Source organism: Drosophila simulans, chromosome 3R (assembly GCF_016746395.2).
Source record: "Drosophila simulans strain w501 chromosome 3R, Prin_Dsim_3.1, whole genome shotgun sequence".
Lineage (NCBI taxonomy): Eukaryota > Metazoa > Arthropoda > Insecta > Diptera > Drosophilidae > Drosophila > Drosophila simulans.
The window spans coordinates 24,213,965-24,237,042 of NC_052523.2; the positions used below are offsets into that span (position 1 = coordinate 24,213,965).

The window sequence follows — 23,078 nt, forward strand, 5'->3', positions numbered from 1 at the left end:
ATGAAAAGGCAAAGTCACTAGCCACCCACAACCACTTACCACCCGCGAGCCACCTCCTCTCCCGTGGCAACGACAGCATCAAAAACTTGGCTTAATTAACTTCTGTTTAATCGCAAAGTTTCGAGTCAAAATGTTAGTCCGTCTCCTGGGAGGAGCGGCTCCTCCACTGCCTCCACCTCCTGCCTCTTCCATCCACAAAAAGAGGCCCTGCGGCGGCTTATCAAAAATTACGCCAAAGTATTTGATTTTCGGATTTGCCGCTTGTTTGAACCGCGAAACGGAGGATTCAGTCAGCCAATCTATCAGCAAATCTGCTCTGCTCATCTTCCGGCCGATGGCCAATTTAAATTTTAATAATTTGAAAATCATTCTAATGACTCTGGCCTGATTGGGTTAAAGGGTTCTCTGATTCGCTAATGAGCTGGTCATGTCTTTCATCAAAGTTGACAGTGTTGTGTTTCACTCACTTAAATATGAAATTTAGGGAAGTGTTTAAAAGTATCATATAATTCCAATTCAGAATTCCGAGTAAGCACGCTTATTCCCTACTCTTAGGCACCTTTAAATAGAACAAATAAAACACATTTACAAGTTAACCTCAGTCAGGAATAGAAAAGCGATACCACTCCCAATCACTGCCTGTTGACAACCGTATCGATGGCTACGCATTTCAGTCCCATTGAACAATCGTTTGGCACCTTTGTGATAGCTATCGCTGACATCATTATCGCCGATACTCCCCGAAAACCCATCCCACATCGCCAGCTGATTATCTTCGAAGGATGTTGCAGGTTGGGTGATAGATGGTGAGGTAGAGAGCCTGGGTTGGTATGGGACCGGCTTAAAGAACTTTATTTCTTATGGCTTTTCCTTGGGAGCCGAGTCGATCTGCTAGCCAACATGTCAAAACGCTTAACGCACAAAGTCGCCGGGATTCGGTCGTGCGGCTCCCAAGGATCAAGATGTCCCCTCTCCGGCTGTCAAAACTTTTATGCGTGCCTGGCGTTGTTTGCCCTTTTTTTTGGCTTTGTTTTTCTGTTTTTTTTTTTTCGGGGCATTGTTGCCCGGCTTGGTGTTGCCTGGTTTTGGCATTATATTTTTTTTTTTTTCGTCGGAGGTCCCAGCGCATTTTGTTTCGTTTTGTTAAATGCGCGGCGCGTGTGAATATTTAATAAGACCTGGCAACAAGCCCCAGAAGCCAAAGCCCAAAACAAAGTCAAAGCCTGGCCGAAAAGCCCGACGGGTTCTCGCTAGCTCGGCGTTTTACTTATAATAATCATAAAAAAAAGTTGCCGGCCAGCGTCGCTAACTTCGCCGCCGCTGTGGTTTATGCTTCATAAATGAAAAGTAAACTGCCGGACCGGGGGTAATTGCCAAAGTTTCCTGGCAGCCCGCTTTAGTGCGGTGTCGAGGCCCCAATTGTCCAAATGAGAAGTCGTACAGCCGCTGGGGGAAATCAATTTGGGCCCCCGAGTCGGAAGTTGGCCAATTGGCACAAGTGCCGGGTCACTAGTGTAAGTGACCAAAACGAGCAGGTCCTTTTATCCAGCAACTGTAATGAGCGCAGTTCGATTTGGTATAAGGGAATGATGAATCGGGATGGGGGAAAATCACGGTTCGGAAGGCAGAAATTCATCAAAAACTTTATCGTTATCTTAAAGCCCAGCGATGAGAAGATGACCGTACTGGCTTCTTGGCAGCTCAAATCCGAAAGCTTCCCTTCGCAAACTGCAAGATAAATAAAAAGTTTGCAGCATGAGGTCAGATTTCTAATTTCCGAATTACAAGGGGCCACGCCCACTTCCACGCCCACGCCGGCAAACACAGACTGAATATATTTGTATTTTGTACTCGAACGGAAATATTTGAACACGTCGGCCAGACGAAGACGCAGGCGGAGTCCTCGAGAGATGTCTTTATTAGGAATTTGCATAAATTTTAAAGTTTGCCAGGACTTCCGTTTGGCTGAAAAGCAGAGGAGGGTGCAGAAATATATATATTTAAGACTTAGTGAACTCTGTTCGGGACTTTAATGTTTACATTTCGTGTTATTTTCTCTCATTTTCTTGCAGCGACTGTCGCGTGGTGCGCGATCCACAAACCTTGAAGTCGAAGGGCTATGGCTTTGTGTCCTTCATCAAGAAATCGGTAAGAGCCGCCAGTGGCATTAGCATATTTAAGTGCATATTTATGCAGTCGTGCGCAGGCTCTTTCTTTGAATTCGCCAATGCACGCTGACAAAAATATCAAAAAATTATATATTACGAAAAATAACATTTTGAATAATGCTGAAGATATCTCAAAAAGATTTTCATTTATAAAATCATTACTAACTAATTTAAAGATAATTTATTTACTATTTTACATATCCTTCTTAGTTTACCAATTTATTTTTATTACCGCTTAAATTTGAAACTTTGAGATTGAGATGACTTTATTCAAGTGATATTTTTCACCGTGTCCTTCTTACCCCGATTCTGCTTCTGACCGTGTCTCTGTCTTCATTATCGCCCCGCAGGAAGCCGAAAGCGCCATTACGGCCATGAATGGCCAGTGGCTTGGCTCCCGCTCAATTCGCACGAATTGGGCCACACGGAAACCGCCGGCGAGTAAAGGTAAGGAAATCATGAGTGTCACTCCAGTCGGCAGGCCAACAAAGTTTCCGGTGTGCGTACACTCCGGACTTTCGACTACCGACTACGGACTTGGGACCCGGACCCGGACCCGTACTCGAACTGAAACTCAAACTCGAACCGAAACTCCGGCCAGACGACGCGTCGTTCTTATTACAGGAAATTATGGCAATGAATGCCAAAGGTAGAGCGACACAGGCACAATGCCAGGACCAAATGTGATGCTGGGAAATGGCTGGGAAAATCGGGGGAAGGCGACGGCATTCAGGAAAACCGCTCGCTATTTATAAGCGTCGCACAAATTTTCTGCCAGATTATGTTTTCTTAATATTTTTGTCCCTTCTGAACCGCACGCGTTTAATTTCCGTAATGGCCTGTACCCAATTTGGTTTTAACTTTTTCAATTAGTCGACCCAGAAATAAGTACTGAAGCTACTAAGCAAGAAAGAAAAAAAACCCCATTCAATTAGGCCCCGGCAAATCAATTTTCATTTGGGCCCAGCGACACGCCCACCAATTTATGGCCACGGATCGTTGTCAACCGCACAGACTTCCCAGGACCTTAACCGTAACTATATCCTTAGGCCGGGGCGTAATCATTATTAACAGCGGACAAACATGCGCGGGGCTTCCCCCGCCGTTCGGCTCTCATAAATCAAAACTTAACGCATATTTGCATGTTTTAACATAATTTTTATTTGTTAGACATACATAGGCCGTGAGTGGAGTGGAGTCGGAGGGAATCAGATAAATAAATTTTGCCAACACGAAACTATTATCATAAAGGACTCACACACACACACACACACCACCCACATCAGGCGCACAAGGCAAACAGGGTTACACAACGAATATTTGGGGAAAATAGTTGGAGTCAAGGTGGAATTTATCGTGCAAAGGCCCGAAAACTGTTGAAGGGTTCGGAAAATGTGAAGGAAGACGGAACGGACGGGACTTTTCCGAATATAAGATTTTCCCTTTGCATTTATATTGTTGTCATAAAAAACGCCTATGAAAGCTTAAGCGTATTTTTATTGGTCTCATTGTTTATTTGACTCTGTCACGGTTTTGTCTGCTCCACTCTATCTGCCGCTCTATGGGGTGAAGTGGAGTAAAGCCAAATTACCGAGCGGTAGTTGGGGGCATCCTGTAATACAAGTTATTATTAGCAATTTGACAGCGAAATAATTTTGATTTTTTGATCGCCTCGATGGGCTGAGTCGGCACTAGAAAAGTGAGTAGCATACGATACACAATCGCTAAAGGCTTTTTATGTCCCGCTCACATATGCAAGGGTTGAAAAATTGTATATGGGGGCATCTGGGTGTATGTATGGGTGTATAGGTTTTATGGTCCGCCTAGCGACTGCTGGCGAAACTTTACGATTTGTAGCACTCAACTCATTTCGCATTTGGCATTCGCATTACTTCATGTTTTACGCAGCCACTTTGCCCGATTCTTTTGGCAATCCCATCCAGTTGGCCCGGCATTTTTATGTTTTAAGCAGGCTGCACATTTCACGTCCGTCCGCGTTTAGTGGGCCACTCATGTGTCTGCCCCATTGTTGCTAAAGATTTACGATCCGGCGCAATTGCGCATTTTACAGTTGTGACAATTTTGGCGACGCTTTGCAATTTCGTCCTGGCTAAGAGTTTACCAGCACCTCCCCCCTCGTCCCTTTTCTTCACCGGGTTTATAACAAACGCATTTGCCGCGAACCTTTTTTATGGCCCTTCCCCGAGAAGAAAGGGAAAGTTGCCGCAAAGTTTTTACCTTTGTCAAACAAGAAGCGAGTCTCTAGTCCGCTGCAAGCCCATAAATAAGGACCGAAATACCTGCAAGCTCATTATGGTAATAACTTAATTAACCAGAAACAATATGCCGACGACAAAAGACGACAGAGTTGCCGTATGACAAATTTCTTTGCCGAAACTATTTGACTTTTGACCCGGCTGTGTGGGCGGTAGTTTATTGGCCAACTCGCAGGAAAATATTCGCAAAAGTTTTAGTTACATGAACTCGTTACAGTCAATTGCTAGTTGACGCAATAAATCAACATTTTATGCAGAGTTGCGCACAATTAAGTAAAAGTTTAAATGCCTCAATGCGTTCGGTATGGGGACCTAAATAAAGATATTCATGGGAGGAGTTAAGGTAGAAAGCGGTAGAGTTCTTAATATATTTAATATGAATTGTTGCAAATATCGATTAGGTATTTTTTTGGTGGAAACCAAAGTGCGTCCCAATTAGCATACTTGCCACGCCCACGCCAGACGCCCCTTGGCAGAGCTCTGGAAAAAAAACCAAGCATTTCCATGCATATTAATTACTTTTGAATTTGCTCAAGTGTTTGCCACGTCCTCCAGGCTCGTGTTGTTTTTGCCGCGTGTAAAAATGTGAATTATTTATGTTAATGATTCGGTGATTATTTCATGATTTAGTTTTACATGCCTATAATTGCTCATTAAAATTTCAAATCGCCGGCGAAAATGGGAGCACCTGCCCGCTGGCCGTTGGCATTCGCATTCTGGCCATTTGGTCCCATAATAGCCATTGGGCTGACCAGACTCCAATTATTTGTGTCTGGCCCACGACGCCCACGGATTGAAAATGGGAAAATGGGGAAATGGGAATGCACATGGTTTGTCGTAGACAAAAATGTGCGATAATTATGGCCATGCCGGGCTGAAAGCGCTTTAATTTGCTGCTGACATGAAACTTGGCCAAGTTAACTCAGCGCCAAGGCTCCGGTCACGTAGGGCGTGTGCGAATGTGTGAGGCTCGTTGGTTGAAGTTTTCAAAATTTAATTACACCTATTTAAAAGCGTAAAAAAGAAATTAGAGAAAACAAAAAGTGGAAATAAGAAGGGCCGAAATGCAGGCGCACACAAACACAAAGCAAAGTGCAAATTAGTGAAACATGGCGCTCTAAAGTATGCAATGTTTCTTATACGAGGGCACTGAGAAAAATTGCATAATCAATATGTAAATGAAAATATTGAATGACCTAGTTATTTGAGCTAATTTTTCTCAGTGCTCCCGCTCTGATTTGCGTGTGTGTGCGTGGCGAAAGCGCATACGTTTGTGGCAAAAGCTTTCGAAAGTATTTGCGAGCTTGTTAGTTTTCCGTGTTTTTCGGCTGCACCCTCGGTTAGGAGCCGTGATTGTTGTTGTTTGGTGGCGTGTGTGTGCAGCAATCCTGTTGCATGTCATTGAGCCATATTTTTGTGTTTTCTTCGGCATGTTCGCTGCGCAGTCGGAGGCAAAACAAAAAGCAGTCGCACACATACACATACACAGAAATCCAGACATCCTGCAATGGCATTTTGAGTGGTCGAAATGGAGGGAGTTGGGCAGCAGTTGCCTGCCATTAACAGACCATGTTAAGTAGGCCTGGATCCTGAAAGTCCTTGCAGCCAGCTTGCTGCTCGTAACGGAGTTCTATATCTGTGGGCCAACCCTTCGATCTGTGGAAGTGTCATTAGGACTATAGCCACCCCCACAATAGAATGCGTGGAAATCCCAGCGAAAAACTAAACAAAGACATAAACACGCAAGGCAGGCATTATTTTTAAAAGTGCAAATTTAGTTTTAACCTCAAAGGAAGTAATTAGTGTAGCTTTGCATATAAATACGTGCATTCATGGCGTATACGGAACAACAATCAGGGCAACGACAACGACAATGTGGGGTTGTTTCAGACCATTACTATACATATATATGTGGTGTATATTGTGCAGGGCGTACAGTGAGTGCAAAAAGCATGGCGACAATAAAACGGCATACGAAAAATGTATATCCACAAAATACGTATAATAAAAAATGCAATAACAACCGCAACAATTTTAAATATGCACCGGCAACAACAAGAAAGCAACGATAAATGGTGTTGCAGCACCGCCCCCCTGCAGCCCACACTCACACATTTACACTTGCTCACACACACTCACGCGCTCGGTGGAGCACATGCATATAGGAACCGCACACACACAAGCATATTGACTAAGTGCATGCGGTTATTTTAATTACCAAAACGTTGCCGAGGCTGCTCTCTCGTTGCGTTGCTGCCGTTGTTGCGGGTAAATCCGTTAATTAATTTGCATATTAATCATGCAGCTGGCGAATAAAAAACCGACTCGAACAGAAAAACAGCCTTCCATAAATTGTCGTTTGAGGCGGCAACATTAAATCCAGATCCATCACAACAACACACGCCGAGTAACACTTGCATCCCCATTTCATCACCCGCAGAGAACATCAAGCCGTTGACCTTCGACGAGGTCTACAATCAGAGCAGTCCCTCCAATTGCACCGTTTACGTGGGCGGCGTCAACAGCGCCCTCACCGCCCTCAGCGAGGAGGTCCTCCAGAAGACCTTCGCCCCCTACGGCGCGATACAGGAGATTCGCGTCTTCAAGGACAAGGGATACGCTTTCGTGCGGTAAGCCAAGTCATCTTAAATATTTATTTAATTTTAAAGAATTCCCCGATATACTTGACTGTCAACTATCCATCATTAACCCTCTCTATCATACTTATTTCCATTATTTTCAAATATCTTATTAATTTCTGGCATTTATCCGACAGCTTCTCCACCAAGGAGGCGGCCACCCACGCCATCGTGGGCGTACACAACACCGAGATCAACGCCCAGCCGGTGAAGTGCTCGTGGGGCAAGGAGAGTGGTGACCCCAACAATGCGCAGACCATCGCCACCCAGGCGCTGAACAGTGCCGCCGCCGCTGCCGCCGGTTTCCCGTACGGAGTGGGCGCGGCTGCCGCCGCCGCCGCCTACGGACAGCAGCTGGCCGCCACGGGCTGCTGGTACTCGCCCACGCCCACCTACCCGGCCTCCTCGGCCACCGCCGCAGCGGTGACCCCAGCGGCGGCCAGTGCAGCCGCCGTGCAGAACCAGTTCCTGCAGGGCATCCAGGGCTATCACTTCGGCCAGTACGGCGGATATCAGCAGGGATACATGGGGTGAGTGGAAGTGGTGGTGTGGAGGTGGGGCTTGGGATTAGGGACTCCATGGCGGATGGTCAGGGTTGTCAGGGTGGTCATCCATTGTCATTGGATTTGCGCGCAATAATTTTATTGGCTGATTTGTCTGTTTGGAACAGAGCCACAAAGTTGCACGGAAAGAAACAAATAATCTGAATAACCACATATATAGCAAATAATTTTTAGAATTCAATTAACTTCAAGATTGTAGAGTCCATTAAAATGTATCGTGTGGCTAACGTTCGAAATATAAAGTTTAACACGAAATATATCTGTGAAAGTACCCATATTTTCTTTCCGTGCGTGGATGCAAATCCAAAAGCTGCCCGTTCCATCCGTGTACTTTGTGCAATGATTGAACCGCCACCAGGGATCGGGTACAACAACAAGAACAGCCACGGAGACGACACCAACAACGACAACATGACGGATGGGTGAATTCATTTGCTAATTGCGAAAGTTTTTCATTTGCACCCTCCTCGGTCTGCGGCCGTATGAAATACATTTCCGCGTCCGTCGGGCTGTCAACATAACGTGCTATTTGCATCGCAGTCGCGTAAATTTTGTTTTCCGCCGTACCCCCAACTCGCCGACCCTTTGGTTGCGAATCCCTTTGCCATCCGGCGACTATGCTACCCGTGATAATTGTGGCGCACACCACGCTCCGGGGACTTTAACCAGCGGATCAGCAAATGCAGCAGCTCTACACTGGAAGAAATATAAAAGGGATAGGAAAAAGTATACCTTTTAATACCTCATTGATTGAGAAATATTTAAATGAGTTCAAGCTATCTCTAACATTCTCTACAAATAATTAGGGAAGAAAAATATCTACTGGATACTATTTATCTATATTTTCTCTGCGTGTACTTATGTTTGCAAACTCCCTACTATCGTTGCAGCATGGGAGTGCAGATTCCGGCCACCTGGCAAGGCGTCACCCAGGCGCAGATCTCACCTGCCCAGCAGCTGGCAACGGGCGTGGCCGGCACCGCCATTCCGCAGGCCGCCGGCGTGGTGGCCTATCCGATACAGCAGTTCCAAGTGAGCCCCCAGGTAGGTGACTCCCACTCAGATACAGATACAGATACATAGACAGATACACTCGTTGCCCGACACATTGAAACATTTTTCGTGCATCTCTACTACGTTTGTTGAAAGTTCTGAATGTGTTTTGGATGCCATTGTAGTCCGCTCGATTCGTTTCGATTCGACTCGATTCGATTGAATTCGATGCGATTCGATGGGATTCGTTCGGTTCGTTAGGGTGTGCGATGGGTTGTTTGCTCGGCAGCTGTGTGTGCACTCGAAATGCGTACATATTTCTGGCTGCTATCAAAATATTCCATCGCCATTCGAATGCCTTTGCCTGCTAATGTTATTCTTTTGCATTTGAATATCGAATGTGGACAGAGACAATTGTAATCTGTCAATATGCATGCATGCTTTTGATTAAATAACATTATACCGAATAGTCGGGGTTGTAAAACAATTGAACACAAAATATATTGAATATTAAAATAAACATTTGGATAATAAATATTGGAGCCGTTTCTGGTGAAATATGCATGGTACTCTTTTGCATGTATTGCTTAGTAATCTTGCCATAAACCATTTGTGGTATTTGTGCTATCTTTTTTAAGTGTAATATATATTTGCCAATTAGCTGGTACGCTTATTTGTTTATTTCGTGAGCTCAAATAGTTCGAACAATTTCCAACAATTAATTATGCATATGAAATTTGAGTGTTGTATTGAGAAAATAGCCACGTTTTTGCATTACAATTACTTTTATTCCGTCTACTACTTTTTTCCAATTCTTACTAACACCCATATTATTTTTTAAGGTTTATCCTCTACTCTTGCAGGCACAGTAAACGCCAAAAGCCAAAAACCGAAAATCCAAGCAAAATTTTTAAGTACAGCCGCAATTTTCTGAACAGAAACAAAACCAAACTGAGCTGTAAATAAAATGCGAAGCGCAGAACACACAAATTACAAAACAATTGATGGCATCTTGAAGTTTGGCGATTTTAGAGAGCTGCACCCCAGAAACAAAAAGCAAGCGCGAATGCAAAATCCGAAATCCCACACCCACATAAATATATATATATCTTTATATATATATATAAAACTAGAGCATAATTATCTGTCAACGCCCGTTGAAAAAGCTTCGCGGGAAGCAAACAATTATTATGTATATGCAAACAAAAAAAAAAAAAGAAAATGAAAAGAAAGCGAACATATTTTTAACCCTAGTTGCTTACACCACCACACACACAAACACACCTCGAACCACATATTTTAATGCTTTATGTAATTGTGTTGGAGCACGGCGCGCATAAAAAAATAACAACAATTATTAATTTAATAAGGCAGCGGGAGAAATTGGGGGCCAGGATTACAATTTGGTCGAAGGAAAACATAAATCGAGTGGGTTGTTGCAGCCTAAATCAAACATAGTCGCGGCATTAAATTAAAGTAAACATAATTAAAAATGTGTTAAAATTAATTACGCGCACACAGACAGGCCGACACACGAATTCAAGCAAATATGTATGTGTGTGCGTGTACGCAAACAGTCCTTAACCCCACATCCTCCGGATGAAGCATCCCTCTCACAGCAGGACCCGCATCATTTTGCATTGCCTACTTTTGTGCGCAGTTTGGTTTTAGCTTAGCACAGACACACACCTTTACACTACCTTTGCTGGGCGAGTGAAAGTCGTTTCCTATTCATCCAGCTTTTGCCCACTAATAAGTGATTAGTGTGTGAAATTAAAATGGAATCAAAAGAAAAGAGAATTTAGAGGGAGAGCAACTTTCACTCACCCGCTCACACTTAGCACTAGTGCCTATAAACTATGATAGATGATACTGCTTAGAAATAACTGCCAGTTATCGGGCCAAGTGCAGTTGATTGGCCAACTAGCTCGTCATGTCCTGCTAAATATCATTTCCTATATAGAATGCAACTGAAAGTTCACGCACTCACACCGATTTGTGATCGATCAGCAATCGAAAGACAGGTTCCTACACACGCACACTCACACGGTCTCACCAGCACTCGCAGTTCGAAGTATCTGAATATAAAATAATCATATAAAGTACAGGAACGTCCAGCCCAGCCCATCCCGGCCTAGTCCATAAATTGCTTAAAAGTTCACATCCTAATTCATTATGACTTTTCGCTTCACTTTCAACAAGCGCTTCAGGAGAGCCATGTACAAAGCAGCCGCAAAAATGTTTCAAACTCCCTCCAAACAACTTACTCTTGAAAACACGCCAGTACTAATCCATGTTTGTACATGTTACGTTTATGGTTTTATTTCAGTTGCCAGATGAGGAGTGGCTAGCTGCAAATTTGTTGTGTTAGTTCTCTGTTGTTTAGGCCAAACGAAAGCGATAAGGAAACCCAAAGCAAATCAAGTCAAATCGAATCAAACCAAACAAAACCAAACCAAACCGAAACCGAACCGATAACCAAACAGAATATCCAAGTAGCTAAAAATATGTATGTGGTATGAGAATGAGTAAAATATAGAAAGATAGAGAGAGCAGAACTCCCCTACACAAGTAAAATATATTGAAAACAATCAAAGTATGCCATCGAATGATATTAATTGATATTAGCTAATCGAGCATAGCCGTAATAAAGTAGATATTATCGCCTAATCATATAAGCCAATAAACACACTTGCAGCCCAAAAACAGAGACAGTTTCGCAGGACATAGGACAAGATATCCCAGAGGCAAGCATTAATCAACTTATAGACAACACGACACACTCACACGAAGCTATAGGGATCGAGAATACATAGCATAACATGAATGTGAAACATAAAAATAGTCATATGGTAAATACAACTAAAAGTGTAGAGTATATTAATGTAAAGTGGTAAAGTCTAGACTTAGAGTTGGTTGATAAGTACATAGAGTATACAGCATATGCATTAAACAAACATGCTTATATAACATATATATACATATATATATATATATATACAAGCCGTATAGAGAACACTCACACTACAGCGCCCACTCACACAGAAACATGCATACACTCACACGGTGTTTACATATAGAGAAGAAAAACTAGATGCGAGCAACGTATGGTAAATGATATTTATTGTTTATTGTGTTGTGTGCGTTGGATGATAAATCACAAATAGATGTTCAAAATGAAAACCAATTAAAACGATGACAACAAGAACAACAGGCAGAAATCCCAAGTACTAGAAATAGCAATACGCATACGTAACGTAATCGCAATCGCATCGCATCGCCATACGTATCGGACAATTAAGCTGCAAAGGACGACAGGACGAAGGGACGAGGCTTGATTTGCATTTGACACGCCCCAATCCCCAGCGAATTGTAGCGTGGAATTTGTTATGTCATTTTTTAGTGGAATTTTTGCAACAAACGGAGCAGAGCATTTAGTTACACACGCGGGTGTGGCCCTAGCACCACTAAATGTCTATCGATAATACCCACACACGGCTATACACAAATACAGATGTGTATTCATAGGATGCGCTCACTCAGTACGATAAGATGGGTCGGGGATTTTAGCCAAGGATCTGAGGATCAGCAGGACACACAGTCCTACGGGGCAATCGTACTGTATATTTAAATGTTTTTAGCACTAGAATCTAGAGAAACTACGAGGCGCATGGCATGCGACTTAGATGTAGATGTGATTTTAAAGTGGGCGGGATTGGGCCGGATTAATAATGCAAGCAAAGTGAAGCTGACAAATGCATTTTTTGTTGTTATTTTATTTTCTAGAATTTTGTTAAGTATAACGAAAATGCGAGAACAAAAATTTGAAACGTTGTTGACCAAACGAAAAATATAATAATCTTAATAACAGTTTTGCAGAAAACAAAAATTTGGCTAGGAAAACAAAGAAATTAAAAACATTTATAAGTGAACAAGTTTATAGTTAAGACGAAAAATACAAAAAAAAATATTATCGGTTTGTTTGTTAATGTTTGCGCTACATATCAGTAAAGAGTTAAAATGGGTAGTTGGCACGTAGAAATAGTGAAGAGTTGGAAACTAAATAAGAATTAACTGTGGATGGTAATAAGCATAAAACAAGCTGACAAAGACGACGAACTAAATAATATACAAACATAAAACAAAAGCATTAAAATATATTAATAACAGCTGTAACTGTATGTATTTATGTTGTGTAACTATAAACTGTGCTAAGTCATTTATATACGTCTATATATATATATATATGAACATATACAAAGTATTTATACACATGGCAGCCCACGTCACATATACAGCAGAGAGGTACTAATCCTGGCAAAAGGATTTGCCCATCCAAAAACAGAAACAAAAAGAGAAAGAAAAGCACTACAAGGATACTGTGTAGCTGCACTATATTGCCGCATGATTATTATTATTAATATTATTCATCGACTCAGGTTCTGTTCCGATCATAGCCCGTTTCCACCATTAGTCGAGCATAATTCAATTCCGAGTCCTTCGCTTTGAGTTACTAATTCGGTTTGGGTTCAAAGCCAACTACACACTGAAACGATTGCAGTTATTAACCATAAACTACAATTACCAATTAGTCAATTCGAAGTGTAATTAACTGGAGTGCTGAAACAGGAGCAGTTAGCGAAATTTACCACACGCGATGCATATGGAAGCACATAGCATAAATTAAACTAAACGGGGGGAGAACAAATTTTAACGAGATCCAATTGCAGCAAGGCGAAACCGAAAATCAATCAAATAAAAGTATTATCTAAGCTACAAACAATTATATATATTTACATGCAGGCAGACCCTTCAACGTGAATGGCAGTGCATACTATTATCCCAGTTCTGAGTGTGTGTTTCCGTAAGTTTAATTACACACCAGCAAGGATAAGGCAGGAGAATATGATTTGCGGATACAACCGAATGCAAAGCACATATATTATAGTAAACGTACTAGCCACGAGAGCAGTAGTTGGAACCAAATCAAAATCAGCATCTAAACTCAGCAGGCAAACAGGATATTTTTGTTCAATAAAGCAGACGGAATGAAGGGCATGTTATGCAATTAAAATTACACTAAGATTGTAAACAAATCAAATGCAAATGTAGAAAAAATCAAACGATGAGCAAACAACCAAAAGCTGCTAACAAAACAAACATCAAAAGGAGAACAAAAGCTAAAACCGAAAAAGTTTTGAAAGCCATTCGACACAAGGACAGAACACACTCACAGATACAGATACGGATACAGCTACAGATACAGATACAAACGCAAACATAGATATCGATATTATACGAACAATATATATATATATATACATATATATATACAGACGTAAAATATGATAAGTAAATAGCAAATAACTAAAGTAAACAAAGTATAGATATCGACTGCAGTATTGCAAATATTTTGTAGAAATTTAAGCATGTTTGAGTGTGTTTTAGGACAAGGAAAACACAAAGGCGTAGGGCAAACAGGATGAAAAAATCGAAAACATTGTAGCGGAATATAAGGGCCGAAAACATAAGCAAACAACCAAAACAACCAAACAAAACAAGAACAAAGCCGAAAATTGGAAACCTAATGCATAAGCTAAGTATTAAATATACACTAAAACAGAAATATATATACAATTTAAATACGGCATCACCAGTCACACGGACATACACACATAAGAACGGCATTTGCATAAGAAAACACACAAGTGAAACAACGTAACGAATATTAAAAGAGTTAATCAAATTAAGCATAACAAGAAATTCAAAGGAAAAATATTTATAGTTGAAAACAAAACAAACAAATAAAAACCCGGACAATTTGGTTGCGTATTTGTATACCAACGCGCCAAAGAAACCCGAATAACCCGGCAGCGAAATGCAAGCAAAATATTTTACAACAATGTCAGCGAGGAGCGGAGGTCACCACCTCATCGCAGCAGAGGTGACCCCGACCAGTGGGGTAAGGTTTTAGAGCTAGACGCTGGATTGCCATAAGAGGCGAAATGCATAGAGAAATTATACTTAGGTGACAGCAAAAATGAGAAGAAAAAAAAAACAAAATACAAAATAACACAGAAACAAGAGTGTAATAACAGGCGGGATGGAAAACAAAGAACAACTGCAACATAGAAATGATGAAAATAAGTAAATATACCGAATAAACAACAAAAATTATATTATGTATACATAAATATATTGAAAGAAAACAAATAAAAACGAACAAAAAAATTTTGTAAAAATAAAACATCTGGACTGCGTTTTTATTTCTCAGAGTTTTAGCATTTATTTGTTCATTTTTGTTAATTGAAGCTTAAGTTAAATTTCTATTTAATTTTATTAGATTTGAAAATTAAGTATATTTTCTGTTATTTAAGGACCACATTTTGTACGCCGCTGAGCATTTGAATTATCGGTTCCCAGAGTACTTTTTACTGCCATAAAATTCAGTCGAGATGATTTTGCATTATGTTGTTCTGCTGCCTTATGATCTCTGCATATGGCAGTTTCCCTGGCTGGTTGCTCATTTCCCCCGAGGCTTTTGGCCATCGCTATCTGCTGTTGTTTTTCATCTTCCCTGCTTTTTCCTCGTTGAGGAGCGCTGCTTTTCCATTTACACAGGTGACATGAAGAAGACGTTCTGCTACTTATGCGTATGCCTCACAGGTGAGTTCGTTAAAAACATTTATGCCCCGGATGGGGCACACACGCAGGGATCGGCGGCACCTGCTTCGCAGTTGGGCCGCCAAGGATGGATTGGCATAACAAAGGCAAAGGACAACACGTGCAACAATAACAAATCAAAAATTTACAAAAACAGAACAACGACAAAATGCTGAAGGGAAAGCTGCGGAAAAGGATGGCGGAAAATGCAAAGCGGAGAAAAATGTTTAAAACATATTTTTGCGCCAATTCTTTTTGTTGTTTGCTCGTCCTTTTTTTGCCGTCGCGACTGCTGGCTCTTGTTTCACATTTTTGCCGCAGGTTAAAACCAGCAGACTCACACTCACGCATACGAGCCCCCATTTATATTTATTGCGTGCGTGTGAGTGTGTCTATTATCACAAAGATTTCGAGCACCGTCACACACACACAGACACGCAAGGACGCAGAGATGGCTGCATTTTTAAACAACATATGCGTTACTTTCACTTTCGCCCGACTTGCGTGTGTGTGTGTAAGACCTCACAAAGTAATGGCGCTATGTTTGATTTGCATTGCAAATCGGCGTAATTTTGCAAAATGTCTTCCTATAAGAGAAACAATATGTTTTATTTACTTACATTTGACTTTGATTTCACTGTGTCATCCGCAACCCTCGTCTGATTCCGTTCGCAGGCGTGCAGATGTTGGCCCGAGTTTCCTTTGCCTAAAAAAATACAGAAGCATAAAAAGTGAAATCCAAGCCATTGCTTATTTTAACTTGGCTCTGGATATATGTGTGTAGATGGGGGCGAGGGAAAAAATAGATTGTTTGACTAGGAAATGCTGTGTACATAGGGATAAGTACATTTGGCTGGCGAAGTTTTTCCATGGATATATTTAGAATCGTACGAAAAATAGCAGCTGTATTTTAGAAGGGCTTTGCTTATTTACAGACTTCAATGCGTAAATAATATTGTTTAAAGGCAGGCAAATTGTGGCTAACCATGGGAAGATGAGAACGTAGGCACCTTCAATAAACAGGAACAAGGTGTAGAAATAAAATAGTATATAAGAAGGATATCGGTAGAATAGCATAAAAATCTATACAAGTATAGAGCTACCTCATATTCATAAGGCTGCAAGCTCGTTTTCGAAATGCCACAGCTTAGCCTTCCACGCCTCTCGACGGCATGTTTAGTTAATAATTCCCATGGCTGAAAGCCTGTCGCCTCCACTAAGACGACACGGCAGCAAGAAGCATTTTCTGCATAACAGGATATTTGCAGAATATAAAGAATGTATCAGCAGCAGCTGCAGCCGGATGCCAGGGCGAGGGGCTGGGCGAAGGTAGGAGGAGGGGCTCAACAGGACGTGCAGCTGTGCGACGGAAACCGGAAATGCGCAAATAGCAGGGCACTGAGGATTTTTACGCTCAGCACGATTCCGCACGGCATCGGGGCTGTGGCCGCATGCAGAGCTCAATGCCAGCTGAGTGGCTCCATCTACATCTCCATAGCATATATCCCTATATCCTCGTGCCAGCAGATTAGACACTCAACAGGACGAACGGGAACGGAGCAACAATGCAGCTGGCAGGCGACAATGCCACTTGACAGCAGATATGCATTTGTGTTTTGTCTCTCTGCTCAGATGTCGTGACACATCCTGCCCCCCAAACTACGCCAGCCTTTAATTGGGTCACCCGCAAAACGGTTGAGCGGTGAAGAGTGGGCAAAAGTTTTCAATTCACGAAATCATTAACATACACAGCACCCTGTAATTTATGGCCAAAAAGTTCTTCTTTTTTTGGCATATTACCGGACGGCTATGACTGCTAACTGATACAGATGCCACCCCAAGGAAAACACGTGCCCTCCTTTGCGTCCGTCGGACAACCACGATTCGGGACATAATAAAGCAAACAGTTTTCGCAGAGGAAGCAGGTCCTGCCCACCAATGTCCTGCATCGGTACAAGTAGCCGAATATCCTCGGCTCATAACACAAAACAGAACAAATGTCCTCTGCTGATAAAGCCTCATAATAAATGTCGACCTTTCGTTTTTCCATTTATATTATCAACTCAGGGGGAACGCCGAAACGAGGACTTTTCGGACAGCCACAAGGATAAAAAGCGGCAGAGCCTTGTTGTTGCCGCCCATCCCTGTCTGGCCGAAGTGGAAAGGGGGCGTGGTCTCATTGTGGCTGCTACTGCTGCCGTGCTACCTGCAACATGCTTACATATATACTTAGTATATTAAAATTTATAACAAACAATGCGACCTGCAAAAAATAAGCAAACAACCAGCTGAACTTCGACCAGAAACTTTTTCATACCCTAATAATAAAATGATTAACAGCAATTTACTGTTTAGACTGTTTATTTCAAATAAGATGAGAGTTTATTTAAATAAAAAATTAATTTAAAACTAGATAAAAAAGCTTATTATTAATATTTTACGCTTTCGTTATTTGCTAATAAATAAAATGCATAAGAGCATCGGACAATCAGCTTACATTCGTCTACTTTTTAGAGCTGCTCTTTTTATAGACCCTGGGCAAATCAAAGCCCTTCAAACTGAAGGACACACGCAGAGGGAACGGTGGTGCAATTTATGTTATTTCCCCATTCGCCGCCATATCAGATGAGCTAATAAAAAATATTATAATTACATATATCTGACGGCGGTGACCAGCGCACGGTGAATGGTCCGCAGCGCCTTGGGTCCTGCGCAGCTGGAGCGAAGTAAGCCATAAGGACAATTTAGACTTTGAAGTGCCATTGCCATGCGAACTTATTTTAATTAGACGCGCGCACATAAATGCTTAACGCCCTCGCCGCAGAGCAGTTTCACCTGGGAGACAATGCGGCCGCCACATAAAAACAGGTGCCCATCCCCGAGGGGTGAAAGGTGAATGGTGGGCGGTGGGGCGGCGGTAGGTCGTCGCATGGAAGGTGTGCGGCAAGTGCCGTGTCGTGTAACTCACATTAACCGATGCCATGCAATGCAGCCATAATAAGAGGCGAGCGCAAGTTTAATTAGTGCACCCAGTAAGGCCAACGGAAAGCGGAAGCCTGTGGCCACCGTTGCGTATGAGCAATGTGTGTTCGTGTGATAAAACGGCCCGGCCGCATCAAGGTCCCCGTGTCTGTGGGTACTTTTATTGCTGTCATCCATCTGAGGAGTAAAACTCTTATGGCCATAAAACTCTAGAACGCACGGGGCAAAAACAAAGCCAAGCCCGACCGAAAACGGGTAAGAAAAAAACACAAAAACCAGAGCGGAGCCACCGCAAAAAATGCCAGAGTGCTGAACTAATAATGGCACCTGTCAAAATTCGTTAGCCCCAAGCGGGCCAGAAGGGGGCAGGGGTGCTGGATAGGATAGGGGGGGTTGAGGTACCACTGGGGCATAGAGTTTGAGGGGGAACAACTTTGGTCCGAACGACGAAACTCAGGCGACATTCATAGTGATTTGGTTTGGCAGTTTTGTGTCATTTGTTAGATCAACCGATGGCACACATGACTGAAACGGTACAGAGCAAAATACTAGTGGTAAGTTTAGGTAATTAACATGCTTAGAATCATAGAAGAACAAAATAAAAGGCACATTTCAGTGTTAAAAACCGTGCGCAGTGTATTTTAGTTTTAAGGTTTAATCATATGAAAAATTTTATGCAGCTTGGTGTGCACTTATAAAGAAGTTTTCCGCTGTGCACAATGCCAAATCCTGACCTGGTGATGATGCCGTGGCGAGGGCCTCAAGTCGCTCACTCGGATAGCTCCTGCTGATATGGCTTGAAGGACGCAGATGAATGGCGAAAAAAACGGGGATCATATAGCAGAAGCATCAGCAGCAGCAGCAGCACTAGCGAAGACAATGAAATTTATCACCCAACCGCAAAGCCACAAAACTACAGATACAACAACAAACACGTGACATCTAATAAAGGCCACGAGATGGAGAAGGGGCTTCTGCGGGCGGGGACGGAGGCATGCAACACCATTGTGCACCTATGAATGCGAAGTATAAGACTGCGCTTTAGTTATGCATTTTATGGGGGACCTTGCAGCAATTTGATGGCCCTCGGTGGCCGTGTTCTCCGCCTCCCCGTTGGGATTATGGTCGTAATGCGTGGCATAAAAACCAGCCCGACCCTGGCCACTACGTATATCTCTAATGGTGATGATCATCAGACCTTTTCGGTTTCTCGAAAAAGTTTAATCGCCCTCAACGGCAGCCGGCTCCCGGTGACCGTCCTCCATCAGTTTAAGTTGATGTCGTGGTGGGATGTCGCTGTTGTCCGACAAAGCCGCAAACACTTCATGAAACTCAACAACATGCAGCTGGAAAGGAACAGGAGCGGCAGGACTGCAGCAGTAGCAGTAGCAGTAGCAGGCGTCGCAGGAGGAGCTCCTGGAGCTGGACACGACATGTGTGGCATGTGCCACACGCATGCGTTGCATGCCAATGCTGCCTGCCATATAAACAGAATAAGAAACTGCATAGAATTTGCAATGGCAATGGGAAAAGTGGAGCAAGGCAGTAGGGAAGCGGCTGCACAGTGAGAAAACATACCTCTGTCTACATTAAACGTATATATTTCAGGCTATTGACAAATCGAGAAAGTGAAGCACTTGTATTTGTTTATCTAAAAAATAAATATATATTTGATTGAGATAAATTTTTGTTTGCGGTGTACAGAAGCCAAGCGGCAGCTGGCCAAAGTCGAAGGAAGTTGGTTGGCTGCCATGTCAACGGCTAAATGACACTGGCACTGGGAATGGAAATAGGAATAGGAATAGGAATGGTCTTAGTATTGGAACTGAGTGTGGCACTGTGTGTGTGCTGTGCGGTTGTGTGCCACTTCCGGTGACAATGTGCAACCGTGGCAAAAGGAATGAATACGACGACGTGCAAGTGAACGAGCCGGATGAATGGTCAGTGGCAATGCACAAAGGCCGGCGACTCGATTTGGGATTGCAACAGGAATAGGAATACGAGTGCGGACAGGGATAGGGATAGGGATTGGGATATGGCCGGGATTCGGAACAAGAAAGGGCCAGGGACTTGGATTCGGACTCGCAGTGTTTGCCGTTGCATCCGAAACACTTGCAGTGCAGCCAATACCAAAAGTGGATGTGAATATTCCCCAGCTTCTTTATCCGCCCAAATTCATATCTGTCCGTGCGATATGATTTATGACGAAGGGACATGTGTAATTTAAAGCTCATAAATTTGTCGTTGAACTGTGAAAATAACTGTCAACCGTTGACCAAGTTGCTGGCCTGCCAACTTTTAATCAAACCATGTACTTTCCTAAAAAATCTGCATATTAATATACAATATTCTGTGTACCTACTTTTTCCTTCAAATATATTATATATTTTTGAGATTCCCCATCCAATTACAATCTACTATGCAAACATTACATTTGTGTCACTTTTTTTGGGGAATGGGATACATTTAGGGCCCCTAACTGCAGCGATAAATTCAATTAATTGCATTTTATTTCGATTATCCCGGTCGCAGGCGGCTTCGCCACATAAATGTCAATTGCGGTCATTGAATACTTGAGTGGTAGTATCTGTATCTGTATCTGTATCTGCTCTTCAACCATCTAATGTCTAATTTTTGCTCATTAATTCCATTCAACATTTTTATGCACTGTCATAAAATTCATTTTACGAGAGGCAGGCATTTCATATGTGTGTATATATGGTATATCCTGCGATGTTTGTTGTTCGCCTAATTAGATTAGTTAGTTGCGCATTCTTTGGGGGCAAAGATTCGGCTTGTCATAGAAGGATGATTTAGGTTTTGGGCGTCCGGAGATTGACTTTGGCTCGAATGGCAGGTCCTAATTGGTCGTTTTTGTGGGCTTTATTTGCCAAACTTTCTTCGTTTAATTGCTGCATTTTGCAAGCTGCATTTTGCCGAAACTTCTTTCGATAAATTCTGAATGCTTTGTTAATTAATTAAATGGCAACAACAGAGCCTGTTGTTTGTGCTCGTTAAAAACGATGCAGGCAGTCTGTGATATCATTGTAAGCCAGTCGCATCCAGGGGCTGCTGCATAAGGGATCCAGCTGATATCTGCCAGCTGAAATCAACCCATATTCGTAGACTCGTCAATCCACACCTATGCAATTGCCATGGAGGCTGGAATTTTTGCATTTGCAACTGCAGCAACCGAGATATTTCCACTCTCGAACTTTGTTCTGCTCGAAACGCAGTGGCACACACTGAAGAGAAGAGAAATGTGCTAGAATGGTATGTTATCGGTGCGTATACTTGATTTTTATACGCACACTTAAGCAAATAACTACGGGCATTATTTCAAAATTCGAAAATTAAAAGCAAACAACAGAGAAAGAGAAAGCAAAGCTATCGCAGATGGCCGTAAGAAAAATACACACACGCACACTTGGAGAAAGAAAAAAGGAGAAAGGCGGGGCAGAGTTTTGATGTAGAGTGATGCGAAATGTTTTCCTTGCGAATCTACCTTCAATTTATGCATTTATGAATATGTAAGCACAATCGAGGGAGCCGTATGAATGTGTGTGTGTGTGTGTGTGTGAGTGCAGTCGAGTGGCACAGGCACATCCACATGCGCACACACTGATTAATAAAACGCATTTGGCTAAGAAGTTTTGTGCTCTGCCAAAAAGCATTCGCATTGCTCAGCCCCAAGACATTTCGTCATGCGAAAGGAGGCAACATGAAATATGTATGGATTAATGTTTTATTTAGCCCGTAGAGCAGCCAGAGCCAGGGCAAAAAATACAGAAACAAAAACTAAAATTGTCTGGCCATGTGCGAAATTACGTATTTTGAAATGCAAGCGCAAATTTTCGTTTTGACCCCAGGAGCTGTGTTGTGTTGTTGTGGCCAAGGATTTAATTTGGGTTATTTTTTTTTCTCTGGTAAACAGATTGTTGACTTGTTTACCATGTATTTACATGCGGATAACTATGCGGACTCGGATTTGGCATGCAAGTGAACTTTGGCCAGTCGAAAACAATTTCAAATCAAAGTTAATCAATTACGAGCCCAGTCACAAAGTGTCATGAATTTAACATGACAGCAATGTCGAATTGTCTGCACGAAACTCGCTCGTCCGCCCCCAAAAAAAACAATCAGTGCAAAGGCCCTCGGCCACGCCCACATGTTCCACAATTAGCGTGACAATTTGAAAACGCCGAAAGCCACCTTTGTCGAGCGTCAATCAATCCCATTTTCGTTACCAATATGTGCGGCTATTAAATTGCGTATACGCGACGTGGGCGTGCCAGTCTTTAACGCGGCACAAGGAACCCTTTTTATGGGCCGACGTCACTTACTCATTACGCAAAACGGCGCCCAAGAGAAATTCTATATCAGTTTTACCGACTGTAAAACGTTTCGTAGCCTGGCCTCGTAAAACAAATAAACTTCCTCGTTGACATTTCTTTACGACAATCAATTTATGACATTTATGATAGGCAAATGGCACGCGCTAATCAATGCGTCGTCAACTTGCTGCTGCTGCTCCTCCTCATTGCCGTTGGCCTCGTCCTGTTGGAAGGACGACAAACTTCCGTTACGCACTGTTTGCCAGGACAATGGGGCACTGGCACTCGTTACATCGGCTAATAGTCATTTGCCACGATATGGAAAACGAGTCGTGTTGAAAAATTAAACGAGCATCGAGACAATTGCCAAACAAGTGGAAAAAAGTTTATGGACAATTTTACGACCGACACAGCCCTCGGCCAAGGATCAGTCAACTTTTATTGGGTGAAGGCAGTAATC

At 42.5% G+C, this 23,078-nt stretch overlaps 1 protein-coding gene across 5 annotated transcripts in view; it reads left to right on the plus strand.

Moving 5' to 3' along the window:
• Positions 1-14,886, plus strand: part of LOC6729912 (RNA-binding protein 208) — a 58,390-nt gene extending 43,504 nt beyond the window's left edge. For 2 of the 5 annotated variants that reach the window (XM_016177690.3, XM_016177692.3), the window contains 6 exons: positions 2,073-2,148; positions 2,519-2,615; positions 6,885-7,074; positions 7,221-7,613; positions 8,537-8,690; positions 10,969-14,886. In XM_016177690.3, coding sequence (XP_016036669.1) covers positions 2,073-2,148; positions 2,519-2,615; positions 6,885-7,074; positions 7,221-7,613; positions 8,537-8,690; positions 10,969-11,010 — 952 coding nt within the window. In that variant the 3' untranslated portion in view covers positions 11,011-14,886. Of the gene's footprint in view, positions 1-2,072; positions 2,149-2,518; positions 2,616-6,884; positions 7,075-7,220; positions 7,614-8,536; positions 8,691-9,481 lie in introns of all 5 variants that reach the window. The other 3 variants (XM_016177693.3, XM_016177691.3, XM_016177694.3) reach the window with 2 other exon arrangements.
• The last annotated feature ends 8,192 nt before the right edge of the window (positions 14,887-23,078 follow it).